This window comes from Podarcis vaucheri (assembly GCF_965113315.1).
Source record: "Podarcis vaucheri genome assembly, chromosome: 1".
NCBI classification, from domain to species: domain Eukaryota; kingdom Metazoa; phylum Chordata; class Lepidosauria; order Squamata; family Lacertidae; genus Podarcis; species Podarcis vaucheri.
Window position 1 is genome coordinate 18188041 of NC_138759.1, and position 23067 is coordinate 18211107.

At 45.7% G+C, this 23067-nt stretch overlaps 1 protein-coding gene and 1 long non-coding RNA gene across 14 annotated transcripts in view; one reads left to right on the plus strand and one right to left on the minus strand.

The window, feature by feature from the left end:
* Nucleotides 1-23067, minus strand: part of EVL (Enah/Vasp-like) — a 151771-nt gene that overhangs the window by 18875 nt on the left and 109829 nt on the right. For 10 of the 13 annotated variants that reach the window (XM_082217291.1, XM_082217286.1, XM_082217285.1 and 7 more), the window contains 3 exons: nt 7185-7248; nt 1711-1769; nt 219-1100 (listed from right to left, as the gene is read on the minus strand). In XM_082217291.1, coding sequence (XP_082073417.1) covers nt 219-1100; nt 1711-1769; nt 7185-7248 — 1005 coding nt within the window. The remainder of the gene's footprint in view (nt 1-218; nt 1101-1710; nt 1770-7184; nt 7249-23067) is intronic. The other 3 variants (XM_082217282.1, XM_082217281.1, XM_082217283.1) reach the window with 1 other exon arrangement.
* Nucleotides 1777-15782, plus strand: LOC309531129. The gene is made up of 6 exons (XR_014219095.1): nt 1777-2131; nt 3719-3965; nt 8154-8318; nt 14431-14494; nt 15157-15265; nt 15409-15782. It is a non-coding gene; the product is annotated as an uncharacterized lncRNA (long non-coding RNA).

The following is a 23067-nucleotide window of genomic DNA, read 5'->3' on the forward strand; positions in this document are numbered from 1 at the left end:
CCACAGTTTGGTCAGACTCATGCTAACTGGGCCCAATGAGAATCAAACAACACCTGGAGAGTTCCAGGTTTTTGCCACCTCTGTCCTGCACCCTCCACAGGCACTTAAGCATGCTCTTGAAAGTCTGGTCAAAAATTTGGGCTTATAACCTATTGCTTAAAACCTAAAGGTGTTGCCTAAATATAAATAAATGCAATTCTTTCAAACCAAGTACTTACTGAAGTGGGAAATGGTTGATGAAGTCATGTAAGGAAGGTTCCTCTTGGACAAATTCACCTCAGATACAGCGGCGTAATAAGGAACAAAGTGTGACATGGATGGATAGAGCTGGTGTGGAGAATGAGGCGAATGTTGGGAGGGTCGGGGGAAAGCCTGGATGTAAGACCCTGCTGGGTCGGCTATGACAGGCAGATGCGAAACAGGCACGGCTTCCAAGTACGAGAAATAGGACTCGTCTGTTCTCTTTACCTGGGTCCTAGAGGAGCTTGGAGGAATTTGCGTGGCAAAATGTCCGTCGCGGTGGCCGTTCAGACCTAGCTGAGGTACGTTTGCGGAGGTGTCTTGGACCACGGTATCTGAGGGCCCCCGCATCCTGCCGTTTTGGGCAGGGAGGACAGGGAGGACCACTGGAATATGGGGCTGCAGGAACAGACCCTTTTGTACGGGGGGCGTCAGGGTCACGGGTGGGGAGGGAGGCTGAGGGGAATAGGAGAGAGAGGAGCGCCTGGTGGGCTGAGGAGGGGCGAAGGGGTAATGGGAAGCCGGGGCAGGTGGCGGGGATAAAGAGATGTGCTTGGTGCTTCGTGTCACAGTCCTGTAGCCTGGCCAGGCCGGAGGGATGGAGGAAGATGGAGATGGAGAGAACTCGGAGGCAGAATGTCGGTGGCAGTGCAGAGGGGGTTCCCTGGGCCCCTGAGGGGGTTTGAAAGAGGCTTTGCCCACAGGGTCAGGGAGAGGAGATGCCGACGAGATAACTTTGGCGTAAGGAGGTGGAGGCGGGACAGAACCCGTGGAAGTGGAAGCATTGTAGTTACTGTAGTCAGGAGGAGGAGACTGGCAGTGGAAGGGGGAAGAAGACACTTTTATCTGAAGGGTGGAAACTAAAAATAACAGAAAAGGAAAAGGGGGGGGGAGGAGAAAGAATGAGATGGGTTGGAACTGAGGAACGACAGATGGCACCATGGTTAGAAAGACTGGGTACAGGGGGAAGGAGGAATTAAATCAAAAACAAATCAAAACAAAGCCAAAACTTAATAAAGATTAGTACAGGTATAGGTTTTAAGGATGCCCAAACAAAGCCAGGACAGTTAAACACCAACACGCCACAAAGCACTGGCCTTCATCTGGGCCATGCCTGTTTGCTATAACGTAGAAGACGGAACAAAACATAGCCACTCCAGGCTTTCCTTTTGCATCCCATGCCATTTAAGCCAAAGAAGATTTCTAATCCTGCGGTGTGAAAACACCTTACAGAAAAACGAAGAGCAACCAAATCCCAGAGCACAATGAGCTAAGTTTCGACGTCAGCTGCACTTGCGCAGTTGCCATCCTTCTTTGTACCTCCCGTGTCTGACTGAAATGTTTTCAAGCCACAGGATAATTGCAGCAATACTCAACAGGCCAAACCGTTTCCAGGGAGCAGGTGAAAGTTAAGGGAGGCAAGCAGGGGAAAGGCGAGGCCTGTGTTGCTTACAAAAGCTGGATACGTGCCTGTGGTAGAGGTTCTTCTTTCCAGAGATTCCTGGCGCTGCTGCTGCTCCATGGCTTGCCTAAAACAAAGGGGAATAAGGAAAAACAAATCAAGTTTTAGTTTCTAATGTGCATTTGACCAGACACTTTGGCTTTGTTTGCGCTGGGTATAGTTTGTTGGGGGGGGGGAGGGATGATGCCCACAAAACAGCTTTCTTGAGGCACTGTTCATTTATTACAATCTACTATGTATTCTGGAATGTTGTTTGCCTGTTTACTATATGCGGAACACCCTTTAATAGACTGTAACCCAATTTTGCATGATGGTGGCTGATTTCAAGGAGTAGGTTTCTCTCTATGTTGGGCACCATTTTGAATCAAAATGGCGGACTGAACCTTTCAAAACCGCATTGAATTTTTGTTGTTGTTATTGTTTTCTTAGGTTTTCCAAGCAATGCCGGTGTTATGTAGTGTAGTTCACCCTGGGCCAACAGGGGGATATTGTATATAGTTTTCACTCAGGTCTGGTGTTATGTAGTGTAGTTCACCCTGGGCCAACAGGGGGATATTGTATATAGTTTTCACTCAGGTCTGTAGATAGTTTTCACTCAGGTCCGCGTCCGTTATTTTAGGCGGGAACTCTGAGCTGTTATGGTTACAATGTTGACATCCGGTTGACTATAAATACAGGCCGGCTGAGCTGTTCGCAGTCAGTTTATTTCCAGCTTACCAGAATAAAAGAGCTACTTGAAGAAATCGCTGTGCCGGCTGCTATGTCAACTCACAACTTAATACTGGCGACGAAGGTGGGATTGCAAACACACTTGGTCAGGAAACAGGCCTTGTTGAAAATAGTGGGGTTTCACTTCTCTTTTCCGGGTTGTGCTGAAAACTATCTACAGACCTGAGTGAAAACTATATACAATATCCCCCTGTTGGCCCAGGGTGAACTACACTACATAACACCAGACCTGAGTGAAAACTATATACAATATCCCCCTGTTGGCCCAGGGTGAACTACACTACATAACACCCCTCCCCACCGAGATAAGGCGTTAGTTACAATCGTAATGGTTTCCTTATATACAGCACTACGCGTAATGGTTCAATTAGGCACAAAAGCATATCGGTTACATTTCCCCTACTTAGACCAACAGTGATACCTGTCCAACAACATAGTCCTTTAAATAAGTTGGGCGCTTGGAAACTCTGCCAGACCGCCGGGGACTGGTAGCCAAGTCCGGAGGGCCACACAGTTCTCGCTGAGGCTGTGGTGCGACCCTAGGTGGCGTTGGAACCAACTCCCCTGGATCCGCTGCTGTGGGTGGAGCCTCCGCAAGTGGAGTGGTCTGAGTCTGTTCTGAAACGGCTTGGTTCGGCTCCACGCTGGCAGTTTGCGAGGGAGGTGTAGGTGGGGCCTCGCCATCTGTACGTGTCTCTTCTGGAGCCGCAAGCGCAGTTGGGGGCACCTCGGTAGTGTCCACGTCCCCAACCCTGCGCCTAAGCTGGTCTATGTGCCGTCGCCACAAGCGTCCGTCTTCGAGTGCCACCTGGTATGAGCGAGGTCCAGTGACCCCCACTACTGTGGCTGGCACCCAAGGAATGTCCCCCACGTAGTTCCGGGCAAAGACCTGGTTTCCTGGGACAAATGACCGTGGTGCGTTGGCACAGCCTGGGGGTTCAGCCACGGCAAAGTCTGGGTGTAGCCGGTCGAGCGGTGACCTGAGGCGGCGGCCCATAAGCAGTTCAGCAGGGCTCCTCCCTGTGGCCGCATGAGGGGTGATGTGTTGCATGAACAAGTATTCGGCGACCCGCTCATGCCAGTCTCCCCGGTCCAGGCGCGCCAGTGCCTCTTTTGTCGAGCGCACCATTCTTTCTGCTTGCCCGTTGCTGGATGGATGAAAAGGTGCCGTTAGGGCATGGCGGATGCCCAGTCCCAAAAAACAAAACGGAGTTGCAGGCATTCCTGGGGCTGCTGAACTGCTTATGGGCCGCCGCCTCAGGTCACCGCTCGACCGGCTACACCCAGACTTTGCCAGGTACAAGGCTACTAGGTATTTATAGCCAGCATTCAGCGTACAAATCATCGCAAGGAGGATTTATTCAGCGGAAACCCTAAACTGCATTTTAAAAGGGAACTGCAATGAACAATATTGTATCTACCTTTTAAAAAGTCGGGTCCTTCCCTCAGGGAAATTTGAATGGCCCTGTGGCAGAAAGGGGACAGTCAAGATGGAACAGGCTGCAGGGCAGTCTTTGACAAGGTTCCTCTCCAGGTAGGTGCACCTTTTGTTACTCTTAGTAGGGTATACAAGTAGAAAGCTGTTTCTACTCACAGTACCCCTCATGGAAACGTGATGTCATCCAGGGGAAAGTGAAGCGCGCTTTAAATTCAACAGGTTTCAATCGGATTTCAATGGCATGCCAGCAAGCTCAACCTTTGCTGAACTGGGTATTATAGGCCTAAGATCCCTAGTGAAGGCTGGTTTTATGGGATAAATTGTTACCTATTAGGATTTAATACCTGCGGTGCCATTTGGCTTTCTGGCTGGAGAGCAACAGCATATTGCAGCTGGGGGTGGTTGTTTGCTTAAGCCCTACTTCTAAGGACCTAGTATTTGTACTTCATTTCCTTCTCCCCTCAGGGACAGAAAAACTACAGTGATACCTCGGGTTACAGACAATTCAGGTTGCGTTTTTTTCGGGTTGCAGACCACTGAAACCCGGAAGTATCAGAACGGGTTACTTCCGGGATTCGGCGGTCGTGCATGCGCAGAAGACTAAATTGTGCTTTGTGCATGCGCGTAAGCGCCAAATTGCAACCCACACATGCGTAGGCGTGCCGCTGTGGGTTGCGACCGTGCATCCCGCACAGATCGTGTTCGCAACCCGGGTGTCCACTGTATTACCATGCTCTTGGAGAAGCCAGAAACTGCTTAGTTAGGATCCCGTATTCAAGATCCCTGTCTATGATCTGTCTTTCTGGTTTTTCATCTGAAAATACAAGAGCTGTTGTTGGCAAAAATGCGAAGGCTAACTATCTGTGTGAAATGGCTTTCAGCAACATAAATAATCTTAGCCCCAAATGTAATCGTTTCCTAATCATATTTCCCAAAATATTCCTCCATAAGTGGACCTCAGGTATAGGAAGCAACACCTTTTTTGTGGAACATGTATCTGCTTCCGCAGTGCAGGTATAAGCAAGAAAATATAGCTTGGTCCCCCCCAACCCCCCCAAAAAGGACTTTTCCTCAGGAACGATTTCCTTCACATCCTTTTACTATTGGCTTCAGGGCTGGAAAAGTAGCAGGTATACCAGCATCATTCTCATGCGATGGAACCATAGCCTTTTAAAGGAGCATGTAGTTTTGAGGAATTCCCACCAGAGGGCCTTTCAGATTAAAACTGCCTTGGAGATTTGCTACTTGCAGTTATAATTTGTGCTCTCTTTGGTAGCACACTTGTTTGAGCTAACATATGAGCAATGCACTAACAAAGCAATTCTTTGCATGGCTACTCAGAAGTAAGCCCTGCTGAATTGCATCCCCTTCTACACACACTTTACCTGGAAATAAGCCTTACTTCTGAGTACACATGCGTAGGGCTGCACTGTAAATCTAATTTAGACATTGCTCCCCCCCCCCAATGTTATTAGTCTCGCTGCCCGCCATGGCAGAATTTTATGCAATTAATTATTAAGTAGCTCTGCCACTTGGAGAGGCCATCTTAAAGGATCGGTTGTGGCAAGTGCCACTCTAACCAGGCCAATCCCCGTGGGATCTTCAGCGTGGCTTCTTATCACAGTTTTGGTGACCAACATGAAGCCAGAGGTCCCGCATTTGGATGAAATTTCTGGCTGAATGGAAGTCACGATCTCTTCACCAAAAGTGATAGGAATAGTGAGAGACAGATGTCCAGTCATTGCACTTGTCTACAACATGCTCTGGTTTGTGAAGTCAAAGACGCTGTTGCGAATGCAAGCATTGCCCTGATCTGTGAATACCTTGCCCACATATCATGGTAACTTGCACACATCTCCCCTCAAGGATAGTTCAGAAGAGTTTCTGGAAATATCCCATGGTCGCTTCAGTCCTGAACTTTGGAAGGTCCAGTAACTGAGAAAATGCAGAATTAATTGTCACAAATGGCATGAGAACTGGGAAAAACCACTCATGCCTCTAAATGGCCCTGATTTTGATTGATAAAGTATTTCACTTGAGTCATTTGGGATCTTGGGGAGCGGCCAATAAGGGGATCACACGCCATTTCAGGAAACGGAACCATACACAACGGTCTGAAATAATCACTAAGGTAGATGCAGCCAGCAGGATGTTCTCTACATAATGTGATCCTCTTGATAATTAGAGGCCCAGCACCTTAAGCTTGCTTAAGAAGCTTAAGAAAATAAACACACAAACATAACCAAGCAAAACATTGTGAAGATGGCTTAGGAATGGACGTCAGCTTTGTTGATTAACTCCAACATACTTTGCAAATGGGCCAAACTGATCATGCAAGGAACTTCACTAACCCTGTTGCTTCCCATCACCTAAGCTAAGTACCATCATAATCGTCACAAGCTCAAACTGGAAGATCCACATTATAAGTTGCATATATGCCGTGTGGTCTCTGAGACCACCCCCACTTTGTGTAGAAACAGCGCTATGCACTACTAAGGGCCTTGTTGCTGGTGTCACTTCTGGGGGCTTCCCAGCCGGCAATGGCCCATGACAGGGCCTTTTCAGTGGTAGTTCCCCATTTGTGGAATGCCCTCCCAGGTGAGGTGCATCCATCTCCCTCATTACTGACTCTCAGAAGGATTTTTCTTTTTTTAAAAAAACTCCTCTTTACCCAGGTGTTTGATGGCTGAAATACACTGTTTCTGGTAACCCTGAAATTACCAGTTCGGAAAATGTTTTTAGAATGTTTTAGAATGGATTTTGAATGATTTTTGAATATTTCAAAATAATTAGTTTTGATGGGTTTGCCACCTTGGGCTCCTCTGGGAGGAAGCGCAGTTTATAAATCTAACCAATAAATAATAAAGAGGTAAGGAATGAGGCTTCTCAGAAAAATAAAAATGAAAGCAGTGATCAGAGTGCAGATCTGTCTCACACATATCTTGATCGTGCTGAACAGTCTTTCCTATAGTGTCTTATAGTACAGAACAGAACTGATGGAGCTCAGAGTACTACAATTCTGATGGGCAAAACATATTTTATCAACACAGGGAATCTCATGGGTTGCAAATACACTGATTGGTGTTAACAGATCAGGATGCAAACATAGAAGCAGAGGCTAAAATTACCACCCACTTTGATGGGATAACAATTCCATTTTTTGCATCAGGTTTCATAGCGACAACTGGCCTGTACAGTAGCGCAGTTTCTGAAAGAATGCCCTGGTGTTCTGATAGGCTCAATTATATTAGCAACAGTTGGTATTTGTTTTAAAAAATCACAGTGCTTTGCAGATTATTTGTTTTTGCTCCTTACCGTCTCTGAACCTCCATTTCATCTGGAGAAGGTCCATTTTGAACCTGGCGTTGGGTTGTTGGACCTAGAAGATGAAACAACACAGTAATCATTGCAAAGGCAGTAAGAATATGTTGTATGGTATCTGAAGGAGATTATTTAAGGTCATTGAAGCAGCACTCATTGGCCAGCCATGACAAAGTGAAGTGTCAATGCCAATGGACCTTGATTTTGTTTTCTGTTGATGACTTGAAAGGCAACACAGGACATACAGGAACCAGCCATTATCAGGTGCCAGCACAAAGGTAAGTATTATGGAGTAAGACACCTGTGATAAAGGGAGACCTAATGCAGAACTATTACTGCATTTTTCGCTCCACAAGACACACTCCCCCCCCCCCAAAAAAAAGTAAGGGGAAATGTCTGTGCATCTTAGGGAGTGAATGCACTGGACAGCAGAGGGATCCCTTGGCTACCGCTGCAGTCACGAGCTGAGGGATGCCTCTGCAGCCGGAGCCATGGCTCCCATCCGTCGCTCGCTGTGAAGCCAGCAGAGCAAGAGGCGCTGAGCAGCTACCGCTCTTGCTCTGCTGGCTTCAGCGAGAGCTGCACAGCGCCTCTTGCTCTGCTGGCTTCACAGCGAAGCGGGAGGAGGGACGGACGGGAGCAAGCAAAGCAAGAGCCGCTTACATGGCTTCTGTCCTGCTTTGCGCAGCTCTCACTTTGCTTGCCCATCCTCCTCCCTCCTCGCTGTAAAGCAAGCAAAGCACCTGTCCCGGTGTCTCCTCCTCCTCTTCTTGCTCCAGCGTAGCCTCACTTTACAGTGAGGCAGGAGGAGGGATGGGCAAGCAAAGTGAGAGCTGTGCAAAGCAGGACAGAAGCCATGTAAGCGGCTCTCACTTTGCTTGCTTTAAAGCAAGAAAAGCGAGAGCTGCTTACATGCTCTGCGCAGAATATATTTTTTTCTTGCTTTCCCCCTCTAAAAACTAGGTGCGTCTTATGGAGCGAAGAATACGGTAATTAATCTCAGCAGCAATTTTCATCAACAGCCTAACACTCTCAAACTTCCAAAAGGAAAACACAAGAATCTCAATCTTATGTTCCCCTTGTAAGGCGAATGAAGAGACGGGGAAACTTGCGTCTTGGGAAAGGAAGGTAGGTGTTTTACATGTGCCATCACCCACTGATCCTTCTTTCCATATCACTTCCCCTGCAATTTATTTGTATTCCCAAGAATTGGAGGAGAAATTCAGTTTGGCCCGTCATTTTAACGCGAAGAAGAAGAAGAGAAGAGTTTGGATTTGATATCCCGCCTTTCACTCCCCTTCAGGAGTCTCAAAGCGGCTAACATTCTCCTTTCCCTTCCTCCCCCACAACAAACACTCTGTGAGGTGAGTGGGGCTGAGAGACTTCACAGAAGTGTGACTGGCCCAAGGTCACCCAGCAGCTGCATGTGGAGGAGTGGAGACGCGAACCCGGTTTCCCAGATTACGTGACTACCGCTCTTAACCACTACACCACACTGGCTCTACTTAATTCACACTTACGGAAAAAGCAAGTGAGCCAAAACATATCACTTCTCCAAATATTGCAATGAAGTTCTCCAACCACATAACGTGTACAAATAATGCATGAATTTGGGGCAAGTGTGCACAAAAACGCATGTATTAGTGAACATAACTGACAAAATGCATTACATTAGCTAGAAGGTCATGGAAAAATGTGCACAGTGAGAGAAATGAACACTAAACTGCAGCCAAAATTTCCTGAGGGTTTTTTTGTGTGTTTTTTTTTTAAAGGCAAGCTGATGAAGAAAAGTGGAGAATTTTAGTTAAGGCTACAAACACGTGAAACAGAAAGAAAGCAAAATTCACAGGTTTGTGCAGCCCCCCCCCCCAGCAGCAATTCAAAACCAGAAGCACAGGTCCATAAAACCAGCAGCTACCAGTCAGTATTTTAAAAACCTGGTGCCTGTTTGTTTGCTGTGCAATGGATTCCAACATCCTCTCTCCTTAAACCTTGTGTGTTCAATGGACATGTGAGAGGGGCATCATGGGAAGTGGGTTTGTGTCTCCGTCCTCCCCCACAAATATTCACTTGTTTGCTGCTACACTACTACACTTGCCTGTACTCATAGGTGTGTTTTTGACACACAATATGCATTTAGCCATATTTTGAAGATGTGCCAATGGATGCATCTACTGCATGGGTGAAGCCTGTCATTTCCCCTGCCCCGTACACACATATTCTAGAGCCTAGGAAAAAGGCCTAGAATCCCATGTTAACACCCAAGAGTCCATCACACATCAAGAAATGGAACCCAGATAAACGGGAAGTTCCAGGAGGAGGGGAGCTGGCTCGATGGCTCCCAATGAATCACATGGAGAAATTAAACGGGCTGAGTTATGGGGCAGAACACAAAGAAAGCAAACCCTAGCTGCCCATGCCGCAGAGGCTGGGTAAGCCAGGAGGCAGGTTTATTTTCACTCCTGAGATCTCTGAACGCTCAGAATATAAAGAGATAGGGCCAGGGCCTTTTTAGTACTGGCCCCGACTTGGTGGAATGCTCTGTCACAAGAGACTGGGGCCCTGCGGGACTTGACATCTTTCCGCAGGGCCTGCAAGATAGAGCTGTTCTGCCTGGCCTTTGGTTTGGACTCAGTCTGACCCTGATGTTTCCCTTTCCTTATGGTTTTGATCTATGGGCTATTATTAAAATGAGGCTGCATTTTAAATTGTATTTTTAGCCTGTATTTTAAATTGTGTTTTCCCCCCTCCGCTATTATGTTTTTATTGTAATTTTACCAGGGAGGGCGGGGTATAAATAAAATTTATTATTATTATTATTATTATTATTATTATTATTATTATTATTATTATTGCCATATTTCTATGGTGGCAATATACAGGCTTTCTCTCCACAAATGCTCTGCACATCACATGATAATATTGATATTGGAAAGATTGTGAGAATCCTCACAATGATGAGGAAGAGGTGGTGGTGGTGATGGAGTCATGCAGTTTTCAAAGACCCTTGGAGCAGAGGGATGCCCATCTATACCTGTCACGGATTTCAGGCAGGAGTCTCTCCCAGCCCTACTTGGGACATGCCAGAAACTTAACTTGGGATCTTCTGCATGCAAAGGCAGATGGTCAGCGAGCTACGCCCTTCCCCTTATAACAGAGGGCAAAGTCTCTTTCCTTATTACAGCTAAGCAGAAACAAAGCCAAACAAAATGCATTGTGATGCAGATGGTGTCATGGCAGACCAAAGTGCTACAAATTGCTTGCAAACACTGGCTAATTAGAAAGTTCTTGCGTTCTTACAATTGGTCGGCTGCAGAGAGCTGCCCTGCTCCGGTTTTCTGAAGTTCAGCTTCACAATTATGCTCTGCCAAACCTCATGCACACATTCAGAACATGGAATTATTTTCAGCAGCAGTCCAATTTCTCATGCGCACGACCTGCGTGAGGCAGAGCAGTCGCTTTCTTCAGGGGCTGGTGGGACGTCACACATAAATGCGTGTTGCAACTGAGCCCCAATGGCATTATCAGGAGGAGATAATTTATAGCAGAGAAGCAATGTAGGAAGGAAACGGCACTTAGCCAAACCATCACCACTTCTTTGTGCCCCAAATTGCCTTCCTTGAGCAATTTAAGAATGTAAGAAGAGGAGCTGTCCAATAGCATATCCAGCCCAGCATCCTGTTCTCACAGCGGCCAACTAGATACCTGTGGGAAACCAGCAAGTGGAACATGAGGACAAGAGCTGAACTCTCCCCTCCTGTGGTTTCCAGCCTCTGGTATTCATCCTCCATGAAGTTTATGTGGCCATCACTGCCTCCTGCTGCAATGAGTTCCACAGTTTAACTATGTGCTGCATGAAGAAGAACGTTTTGTTATCTGTCCTGAATCTTCCATTGTTCAGTTTCATTGGATGTCTATGAGTTCTAAGGCAAACATATTTAAGGGCAAGCATACCAAAGGAAAAATTGCTTAAGAACTCTGTTGGGTAGAAGGTGGCACCTGGGTGGAGGTGATTTGAGCAGAGGTTATGAGATTCCCATGTCCCTCTGGTAGTTCTCCATTCGAATCCCTCCACACACCCTTCATTTTTGTAAAGTCATCAGAGCCCAGCCGTATGCATGTGTGCCTGACCTAATGGCGGGTCTCTTTTTAACTAAACAGAAATCGACACAAATTTCATCTGCTCTAAATAACGACAAGCAATATGGTCTATTGGTTTTTTGGACCCTCCCCTTTAAAGATTTCTTCTCGGGCTGCAACATGACCAATCACAGGTGACAGGTTTGGGGAACTGGCCAAGAGCTTTCACCACGTGGGTGGACATTTCTGCGAGGATATACCATTTTCCGCAGTTCAGTCTTCGCAGCAATTCATTCATGAATTGCTTTGCTAATACCTCCAAGTGTTGGCTTTGTAACAAACCCCCTGCATTTTGCACAAGCATCCTATGACTCAGCTTTCAGTGTATTTTTGGGAACGATATCGGAAACATACTATATTAAGCTTTGCCTCCCCTTTCCAGTTGATGACAATTAGCCAGAACATCGCCCCCCCCCCTGGTCCAGAGAACCTAGGCTACTTTCATTTTGGTGGCTACCTCCTGCCGTCTATCCAGTGACTCTGGAGAATGCTAACAGGCTCATTGCTCGAAAGCCACCTCGCCACTGGGCAAAGACAAACCAATGATAGCATAGCGAGAAGCAAGACTATTAGCAGCTCCCAAGGTCACTTGTAAACCAAACCCTCTGGTGCTGAAACACTTCTGATACTTGACCACAGCTGTTTTATTTGGAGTTTAATTTTTTTTCCTAATTAGATTGAACTTTTGTTGTTGTTGAAAACCCCTTTTATTCCCTTCTCTCGTTTCCCAGGGTTCTGGGAAACTGATTTGTTCCCTCTGACATACCATGATTTTGCATCACTTATTAATAAAAGTGTGAGACTATCCATAAGGACAGAAAAATGATCTGGGAGGGAGCTGGAGCGAGCTTCTGCAAACAAGTGGGCGGAGAACGAGGGAACATCCAATGAATCTGATGGCTGCCAACCTAGATGGCTTTAAAAGATTAGACAAATTCGTGGAGGTTATTTCTTTTCCACAGTTTCTAACCATAATGGAGGAGGCAGTTAAAAATGGAAAGCATAATGCTGGTGGTCAACAAAAGAGGTTTAAAGACTCTCTCAAGGCAAATCTAAAAAAAAAAGTAGTATAAACACAGACAACTGGGGAGCACTGGCCTGCGAGCACTCCAGTTGGAGAATAGCCTTCAGCAAAGGTGTCATGGACTTTGAAGACGCTCGAACTCAGGACAAAAGGGAGAAATGCGCTAAGAGAAAGGCACGCTTGGCAAGCCCTCACCATGATCAACTCCCACCCAGAAACCTATGTCCCCACCTTGGAAGGACGTGTGGATCCAGAACTGGCCTCCACAGTCACTACAGACTCACTGTTAAGACAGTGTTCATGGAAGACCATCTTACTTGGCTACGAGTGATCACCAAAGAAGAGGAGTATTGAATGCTGGAAACCACAGGAGGACAGTAGGCTGTTGAACTCAGATCAGTGGCGTAGCGTGGGGGGTGCAGGGGGGGCCGGCCGCACCGGGCGCAACATCTGGGGGTTAGGGTTAGGGGGCGCAAATCCACGGGTTAGGGGGCGCAAATCACTTGCCTTGCCCCGGGTGCTGACAACCCATGCTATGCCACTGACTCAGATCCCTCTTGCAGGCTTCTCACAGGCATCTGGTTGGCCACTGTGAGGACAAGATGCTGGACTAGATGGTCCTTATGTTCTTTGCAAAGGGGTGATGGGGACCCACTGAGGCACGCAGGAAATCCCTTAGGGATTTCCAACCCGAACCACCAGGGCTGAGGGCTACATTTCAGCAATGTTTTTCAAGCTGTTTTCAAACGTTGGCAGCGGACTGAAATGTGCAGGCACTCAGCTAGGGCCGAGACAACTTGAATCCTCAAGCAAGCACCTCCCAGCCCACCTGCCAAAGATCCTTTAAATTACAAGGGCCAAGGCCCTCTTCCAGTAAAGACCTGCAAGGAGGATAGAGTGACACCTGAAAATTATTGTTCTCCCTCAGAGATCAATTCCTGTCACAGAAGATCCACTGCAACGCCTCTCTTGAAGCAAGGTGCATCTCGATTTGAGGAGAGGGGTGCTGGAACCTGTCCCCAAGTTAGCTCAGAGGAGTCTATGGTCCTGATCTAAGTAAGAAGAACCATATGTGGAAAGAGCCCTCAGGGTGGAGGGGTGTACCACTTACTGGGCCAAGAGTAGGGGGCAAATCAGACGCTGTTAGGGCGTCTCATTTTAGGGGGTGAAATGTAATGTTTACAGATTTCTTCAGTGAAGGGTCTTAAAAATATGTTTTTTGGTGTGAGGAATTCAATTTGTTGTTGTTTTTTTGTAATTGGACAACATTTAAGGCTATGTTTGATGAAGAGGCACATAAACTGCTTTCGGAAAACCAAAGTATTTTAATTTTACCCTTCTGAAAATGTCAGCTAATGCTTAATAATAATAAAATAAATATTGATACATAACTGCATAATAAAATAATGATAATAATAAATAAAATTGCTTAGAAAATGGTTATCAAGTACTTGCAGTCATATTATATATTAATATTAGTAATAAAGAGAATATAAAAAAGATAACTGCAAGTTCTTGGGCAATGGAGAGCTGTGGCCAGTCACTGCAGAGAATATCAAGCTAGATAAAAACCATGGTCTGACAGCTGCCAATGTGATCTGGTAATGGATACATGTGCAGATCTCTTTAGTGGGTCTGGGGATAGGAAGAGTACAAATAATAATAATAATAATAATAATAATAATAATAATAATAATAATAATAATAATATAATTTATTATTTATACCCCGCCGATCTGGCTGGGCTTCCCCAGCCAGTCTGGGCAGCTTCCAACAAAATATTAAAATATAATAATTCATCAAACATTAAAAGCGTCCCTAAACAGGGCTGCCTTCAGATGTCTTCTAAAAGTCTGGTAGTTGTTGTTCGCTTTGACATCTGGTGGGAGGGCGTTCCACTAGGCGGGTGCCACTACTGAGAAGGCCCTCTGCCTGGTTCCCTGTAACTTGGCTTCTCGCAGTGAGGGAACCGCCAGAAGGCCCTCGGCGCTGGACCTCAGTGTCCGGGCAGACCCAAAAAATGGGGGGGGGGGGTTGGCCTGCATTGTGTACTGTTCCATTCTTTTCCCTTCACAGAATCACAGAGCTGGAAATGACCCAGAAGGCCAACCCTTGGACTGTGGTCCTCAGATGATAGGAGGTATGTAAATGTAATGAATACAGTGGTGCCTCGCAAGACGAAAAGAATCCGTTCTGTGATTCTCTTCGTCTAGCGGTTTTTTCGTCTTGCAAAGCAAGCCCATTGAAGGATTAGCGGATTAGCGCTATTAGCGGCTTTTAGCGGCTTATCTGCTGATCGGATCAGCTGATAAGCGGCTTAGCGGTTTAGAAAAAGGGGGGGGGGAAACCAGCAGGAACTCGCAAGACATTGTCGTCTTGCGAAGCAAACCCATAGGAAATTCGTTTTGCGAAGCACCTCCAAAACGGAAAACTCTTTCGTCTAGCGAGTTTTCCGTCTTGCGAGGCATTCGTCTTGCGGGGCACCACTGTAAATGATTAAAAAAAACACCCAGTCAATGCAGAAAATCCATCGCTACAGCATCCCCTCTGCTTAAAACCCTCTAGCAAAGAAGAGCTCACCACCTTCCAAGGCAGTTTGTTCCAGCTCATACTATCAGGATGTTCTTTCCTTTAGTTAAAATCCCATTCCTTTTACTTTGAATCTACCCCCCCCCCGGAGCAACTCGGAACAAATTTGCTCCATCCTCTCTATGTGACAGCCCTGTAAATATTTTAAGATGGCTATCATATCGCCTCTTCTCCAGGCTAAAGATACCCACCTCCTTCACCCTTTCCTCACAGGACTTGGTCTCCAGGACTTTGGCTTCTCATGTGTCGGAATTTGATCGACACCTTTGAGTTCAAACCTGCACTCAACCATGGGGTTCAATGGAAGACCTTGGGTCAGTAGGTACGTATCAGTCCCACCTCCCTCCCTCACAGGGTTGTTGTGAGAGTAAGAGGGGGGGGCAATGACCACGCGGGCCACATTGAAGAAGGGTGGGATTAAATAAAGGAAAAAGTATTAAGTGACTCGAACTTTCTCCGTTACAGTGTCTCTCCTGATTTACGGAAGAGTCAAACTGGAATAACCTGGGAATCACCTGTTTATGGTAGATGAAGTGCCCGGAGCCAGACATAAGTAATTTAGCAGCTGATCAATTATGCTGTAGCGGAATACAGGCTAATGAGCCTGCCACCTGTTGCTGGAACCTAGCTAAGCAGCATCAAGATGCTCAGCAAACCCCCTTCCCCACATTAAAGAGCTGTTGAAACTTCATTACACCCATCAAAATACTCTGGGCTTCTCAGGTCACTGTGAAAAGGCTCTGACTCCTCACACATAGAGACAGGGCAAAGAGAACAGCCAAAAAAAGTGGAAACCTTTTTCTCAAAAGTGCAGCTGAATTAAGAGTTCACTATGCACACATGACGCAGGTGGCACTGTGGGTTAAACCACAGAGCCTAGGACTTGCCGATCAGAAGGTCGGAGGTTCGAATCCCCGTGATGGGGTGAGCTCCCATTGCTCAGTCCCTGCCCCTGCCAACCTAGCAGTTCGAAAGCACGTCAAAGTGCAAGTAGATAAATAGGTACCGCTCTGGTGGGAAGGTAAACAGCGTTTCCCTGCTCTGGTTTGCCAGAAGCGGCTTAGTCATGCTGGCCACATGACCCGGAAGCTGTACGCCGGCTCCCTCGGCCAATAAAGCGAGATGAGCACCGCAACCCCAGAGTCGGTCACGACTGGACCTAATGGTCAGGGGTCCCTTTACCTTTACTTTTATGCACACCCCCTGTTTGAACTGTGATGCAGAATGCTGCTTTGTGGTGCTCTGGTTCTAAAATACCCACCAAGGAAGGTGGACGAGTTGAAATGAAGCTTGAAGCGAAGAAATAAAGGGCTAACTACACATGACATGCAAAAACAGATTAATGTAACCGCCTTGCCCCCACCTCCCCAAATCACATATGAAAGAACTGCAACTCTGGGGATGTTTAGAACTCGTTTAAACCAGCGGAAAGAAAATAATACCCACTTGAAAAGTTGTGTCACTATATCATGACGTTTGTGATGTTGAAACCCTACTTAGAAGTCACCTTGGTGAGACCCAGTTTACTTGGCCTACCCTTTCCTCTCCTTTGCTTGTTGAAAGTGGTGGTCTGGGTTACCTGTACAGGAGCGATAATGTGAGGGTGATCTGGGGAGGGATGTGTGTGATGCGTCTTTCCTTAGTATTATAGAAGGAACCTTCCTCCACAGGTGTAGGAAGATGCCCTCAAAATACTGTAGCCAAATGACAGCAGCAGGGATTTGGGCTTCCAGGTGAAGCCTGGAAACATGTATACCTGAATGGACCAGGTTCCAAAATCTTGAATCACCTTTTTGTCTCACAGCCACATCCACCTCTGTCCAATGAATGCAGCCTTCTTCCTCTTCAATAATAAGGCTTTACATATAGTGATCGTTTCTTGGTCAGGATCTTAATATATATTATGATATTTCCGTGCTGCGTTCCGCAAATTTGGCTTGAAGAAGAGAACCGATTATTTTATTTTATTGAAAAAGTACTTATATACCACCAATTCATACGATATCACATGGCGGTGTAACAACAATGCATACAGCAAAATCTAAAATGCAGAAATAAGTAAGTAAGTAAGTAAGTAAGTAAATATTAAGGTGGCTGGCTAATCAAGAGAATCTAAACAGTTACATAGGCCTGTTGTCTTCAAGAGAAGCCTGAAAGTCAAAAGCAAAGATGCCTGCTGAATCTCTGCTGGAAGAGGGTTCAAAGCACGGGACCAATGACACTCAATGTCCAATGTCTAGTTGAGGCCACCTGCGTCTCTGTAACAGGAGGGGACAACTAGCCCCACAACTTCATCCCTATGCAGTCTTCAATTTAAAACCCGAAGGGTTAAAACTTATGAAGTGCTGGTTGTCCTTTAGGCTAGGGAAGCTCCATAACTAGTAAGAATAAAACCAAAGAGAGTATCAAATTATCAGGGGACCCATTTCTGGACAAAACAGTGTAATGCTACCCCGTGAGGTCTGCACCTGCCTCTGAAGAATGCCTGTCCGTCTCCCCAAGATGCTATGAGAGGCTATGCTAATCACACTGACTTGAAAAGCATTGTAGAAGTGTAATCTAACTCTGTTCCACTCCAAAGCCTCTTCGCTCAGGTAGCAGACTTTATTCAGCAACTGTCAGTAAACCATAGAAATGTCCTCATCTGCAGCACCTTTCTCCAACCTTGAGTCCTCAGAAAATGGTCAGGGATGATGGGAATTGTGGTCCAACAACTTCTGGGGACCCAGAGGTGGGAGAAAGCTCACCCAGGGCAACTCCAACCATTAACACAGACAAAATAAAAAAATTCCTTCCAGTAGCACCTTAAAGACCAACTAAGTTAGTTCTTGGTATGAGCTTTCGTGTGCAGTATCTGAAGAAGTGTGCATGCACACGAAAGCTCATACCAAGAACTAACTTAGTTGGTCTTTAAGGTGCTACTGGAAGGAATTTTTTAATTTTTTTTATTTTGACTATGGCAGACCAACACGGCTACCTATCTGTAACATTAACACAGAACCTGACTTTCCCAACAAAGTATCACACATCAGTTTGGGGCATGCCATTTTAAGGGGGGAAACTTTTGTTTGTTTGTTTTTTGCAAATTTCTCCAGTGATGTGGGTTTTTTTGGGGGGGGGGGAATCTGCTATTATTTTTTGCGACTGAACAAAATTTAGAAAGGCAAGTCTACATTTCGCGAAGAAGCAAATAAACTGCTTTCGGAAAACTGAATGATTTTAACGTTACCTTCTGAAAATGCCAAATAGTATTAATATATAATACAACTGCAAGTACTTGGCAATCATTTTTAATGCTTTCTATTCAATTTTACACACACACACACACACGCACACACACAAGCAAAACTGGATTATATTAATCTAAGCAAAATATCTTTTAATTTGCAAGGCAGGTGGCAACTTTTTAGCAGCCAACTTTTTTGGAATTTGAAAGTTGAAAAACTCAACATGCCCTAACATTATTACCCTCCTTATAAGGCACCACCTCCAGAAAGCACCACAAGAGAGATTCTGTAGGACAAGCAATTAACAAATGTCTTTATAAGCAACTTGAGCCACATGAGAGGCAGTGCAGTGTGCTGGTTAGTGTCTCAGAAGAGATCTGGGGAAGGCCTGGATTCAAACACCCACTTAGCCATGAGTTTCACTGGGTGGCCTTGGGCCAGACCCTGTCTCTCTACCTGGTCTACTTTACAGAGCTGTTGTGAGAAGTGCAGGGGTGGAATGAAATGGGTTACACTGCCTTGAGCTCTCTAGAGGAAAGCAAAGGGGAAACGCAACCACAAATAAATAAATTAAAAAGCATGCAACAGGGAAAAGTAATTAAGATCAAACACCAATGACAACAACAACAACAAGGTAACTTGCTAGCTTCTCTAAATTTGGAAAATTGTGTTTTTTTTAAACCCTAACAACAGCTGATATCCTAGATAATGAAAATGGAATTACATCAGTACTGAGGATTCTAGGCTATAGAAAGTGCCAGGACAGATCTGTATGTTATCATTATCATTATTTATTAGATTTCTGTACCGCACTTCATCCAAAGACCACAGGGCGATTTACAATATTAAAACACAAAAATGCATGCCATAATAACAAACAAAACCAGCACCCCCTCCAAACACAGTTTAAAAAGCCATAGATTGTTTAATTAGCCAAAGGCCTGGTGTCTATTTGCCTCTATGTCTTAATTCATAAGCTTCCCCAGCATCCTTTTCCATGGTGATTGTTTGGAAAGAACAAGCAGTCCATGAGAGGGGAAATGAAACATTCTTTCATGCTTGTAATCATGCAAACAGGAGATTGACTAGGAGGAGGAAAGGAGAACTGGGCTTTTGCACCTTTAATAGTTGTACAAAGCAGGACATTTTAGAAGAAGGTACTATCAAAGGTGCAGAAGCCCCATATGTGAGTGAGCAAAAGAGAGGGAGAATAACAGTAACAATACCAATCACTAACCAAAAATCCAAAACAGGAGGCGAAACCCAAAGAAGTGGCGAGCAAGAAATTTAGAGATTGAACATGGAAATCTAGACCTGCTGAAATCCCTTCTTCTACAGAACTAGTTAAGGCGCAGGAGCCCAGCGATCATTTGTACCTGGCGCCACCTTCACAGGTGTAGATCGCAACTACAGCTGTGGATTTTGTCCGAATTTCTCCTTCATCTACCTGTACTTCCATTTCATTTTTAAAATGCACACCAAAAAACTGGGCTGCTTGTAATGATGAAAAGTTGCAAGGAAGCGCCAAGACTTCAGCATTATCTTATTATTTTCATCGTGTTCTTGGGGCAACTAAGGTTCTGGGCCACAGTCTAAAAGCCACTGATGTAGCCCATCCCTAATCTCTATTATTAATTTCTGGCAACTGGCAACAGGTTTTTTTACATGAAACGTAGCCTTGAGAGGTTGCAGTCTTTAGCAGAGGAATAATAGTGTGTACATGGTTAACTGTACCCTTGCAGGGCAGATTTCTGCTAAAAACCATTCCCAAAACTGCCCCCCCCCCCAAAAAAAGACCTCAGGCTTCTTTCTGACATATATTTACAAGAGTCAATATTATTCCAGAATTCTGTAGTGGAAGGGGAGGCAGCAGGAAGTGGAATTTAAGGAAAACATGGTGAGCAGGAAAAGGGTTAAACACAAGAACAGAACCTTGCCTCTTCTCAAAATAGCAGCATCGCAAAGCAGTTTTTCATTAAACACACACACACACCTGCTGAGGCTCTATTATACACATTCGCACACCAACACTTCTGTGCTTTAAATGATGCATGAAGAAAAACACGTATTTTAAGATGCATTTGAAAAATATGACGTACAGTGAGTTAATCGGTAAGAGCTCATCAGTAACAGTAGCAGTTAATAAAACAGCAGATGCACAGCAAATATAACACAACATGGCATTAACAGATACAGAGCTTTAGAGTTAATAATTTAATCTGGTTATTTTTTTAAAAAACAACAACAACAACAACCAACAACTCTCATTTTAATCAGGATTCCCAGAACTTGCTGAGTTCACTCCTCCCACACCTCCCGGTATTAATTCATCTGAACTTCTCTGCAGTTCAACCACCATCCACTGGAAAACAAAGAGACGGGGGAAATCGGAGGTAACATTATGGCAGGAAACGTATCTCCCAACAGGGAGGGATTCTGAAAGGGAAGTTTTCATTTCAAAGCCTGACACTGTCCTAATATACAGAATTGGGAGTGGGGCGGGAGAGAGAGAGAGAGGGGAAGGGGTCTGCAATGCCTCTTGCTCTTCCCTTTTGCAGTAGCAGCACTTTAAGACCCTCAAGGCACAGAAGAGAGAAGAAGTGGAAGTTTTCCATCACCTACAAGACATCCTGAACAGGAGGATGCAGTCACACTGACAGAGGCAGAAGCAGTGGCAAATCCATTCCCTGTTAACCATAGTATGGCGGCGCCTTTTGTTTAGGACAAACTCCAATGCAACTCTTCCATGGCCCTGGGCATTTCTAGCACCCCGCAGTGGGCCAGGTTACACGGGGTGTAATCGATCCCTCCGCACAGCAGCCGACTGGGCCTCGGCCTTTAATTATTTAACCGGAGGCCGCCTTCCTGGCCTATCAGGGATGTTTGCAGGGTTCTCTAATGCAACACACCGTCTCGAAGGCAAGAATGAAGATGGCTGAAATGGCACGGGAGGAAACCTGACAGCCACGGAGGTAATGTGGGGAGGCCGCCTGCCATCTATAAATACTGTAGGGAGTAGAATACTCCGATGCAGCAGCAGCCTTCAAAATTCCCCAGGGCTCTCCTTAGACCAGCAGTGGTCAAATATCAGCAGAGAGGAAAAGGCTGCCGCTTTGTGGCAGAGCATCCAGCTATGCATGCAAAAAGATCACGATAATGCATAGGTTTTTAAGGGGGCTGTCAGATGCTGTTGTGATTGCTCGAGAGTAGCCAGGCAGGACTCCGACCTGTCTTTTACAGGCTTTATTTTGGTGCAAACTATTTACAGTGAAGAGCGTCATAAGTTCATGTCTGGCTCAATCACTAGCAGAATCCGGGAGTGGTCTGTTCTTGTACCTCCCTCGACATAAAAGTTTCGTCACCCCCAGTCTTTTCCACCCCTCTCTGCGCCTCAAGCTACTGCGCATGATGGTTGAGGGCAGGGGTGTGCTTCCCTCCCCTCCGGCTTGCTCAGGTGCAGTGTTAAGGCTCTTACTAGCATCCTCTGGTCCTTGCACCTCTTCTCCACTGGAGGTGGGGCTTTCCTCCTCGCCGGAAGAGGAACCGCTTAGCAAGATTTTCGGAGGCTCCCTGTAACACAACTCCCCCTCTACCTCTCGCCTCTGAGCCGATGGCAGTTCCCTGACAGGGGCTGCAGTACAAAACTACAGAGCTGTAAAGCTCAAGAGCAGAGTTCTTTAATAAAAAAAAGTAAATATTATTTCACTTAAAATTCCAATACAAAATATTTTTTTCTTTTGCTTTATCAACTTCCCACCCCATTTTCCATGGGGTTTTTTTTGGGTGTGTGTGTGTGTTTGTGTGTGTGTGTTTTTTAATTCATCTCATTGCAGCACCCTATCTCCAATCTTTAATATAAATCATAACCATAATACAATGATCTCTAATCATTACTGTTGTTCATAGTTCAAATCCCACTTGCAGATTCATCATATTGAAATATTTCTTTAAATAGTCTGGAGCAGAGTGCTTTAAAAAAGAAAATAAAAGAAGAATAAAACTAGCATTCCACAGTTCCTTTGGATATCCTCCTCTAGTTTTTGCTGTGGAGGTGGAAACAACTTGAAGGTTCTGCCACTGGATCACCGCAAATACTGCACATCTGCATCAGTATGAATGCCAATGAAACTTCACATGGCTAGCCAACAGACGCCTCCCCGGGAGCCGATGCTGGAGCTGCACAATCTCTTCCCTAGGTATTTTGCTGCCCTCTCCATCTCTTACCAGCTGGAAGGTACATAGGAATCGGCCTCTTATCAGTTCAAACAATTTGTCCACCTAGCCCTGTACTGTTCCCCTCTGACTTGCAGCAGCTCTCCATCGTCTCCGGCAGAGGTCTTTGACCTGCTACCTGATCAGGTGAAGGAATCACCTGCTACATGATCCTTTTAAACAGACCTTCGGCTGGAGCCAAAGACCTTCTGCAAAGCACACGACTCTTTCCCTGTGTGTGATTGACTCAGAAGCACTCGCTGCCATTTCCTACATTACAGGGTATGTACTTGTCTACTGATGGCTGTAGCTCAAGGGTCTTGCGTGCAGAAAGGCCCAGGTTTGAGCTTTGGCCTTTCCAGGTAGGGCTGGGATAGAACCCTCTCTGAAGGCCTGGAGAGTACTGACCAATGGTGTGACTCTATAGAACACAGCTCCCTATGTTCCCTACCGCAGTCCTGTTTGCATTTGTCCGGTGGGATGAAATATAGCTGGAGCTTCCTCTGAAAGGGTGCTCTGCCCATCCTTTTCTACCTGGAAGCGCAGGAGTAGTTAACACTGTGCTTCAGAATGACACGCACACACAGCCTTTCCCAAGCATTCAGAGGGAGATTACAGCAAACCGCTGCTGAATCTCCCAGAAGTAATTTAATGCTGAAAGATCACAACAGAGATTCGCATTTTA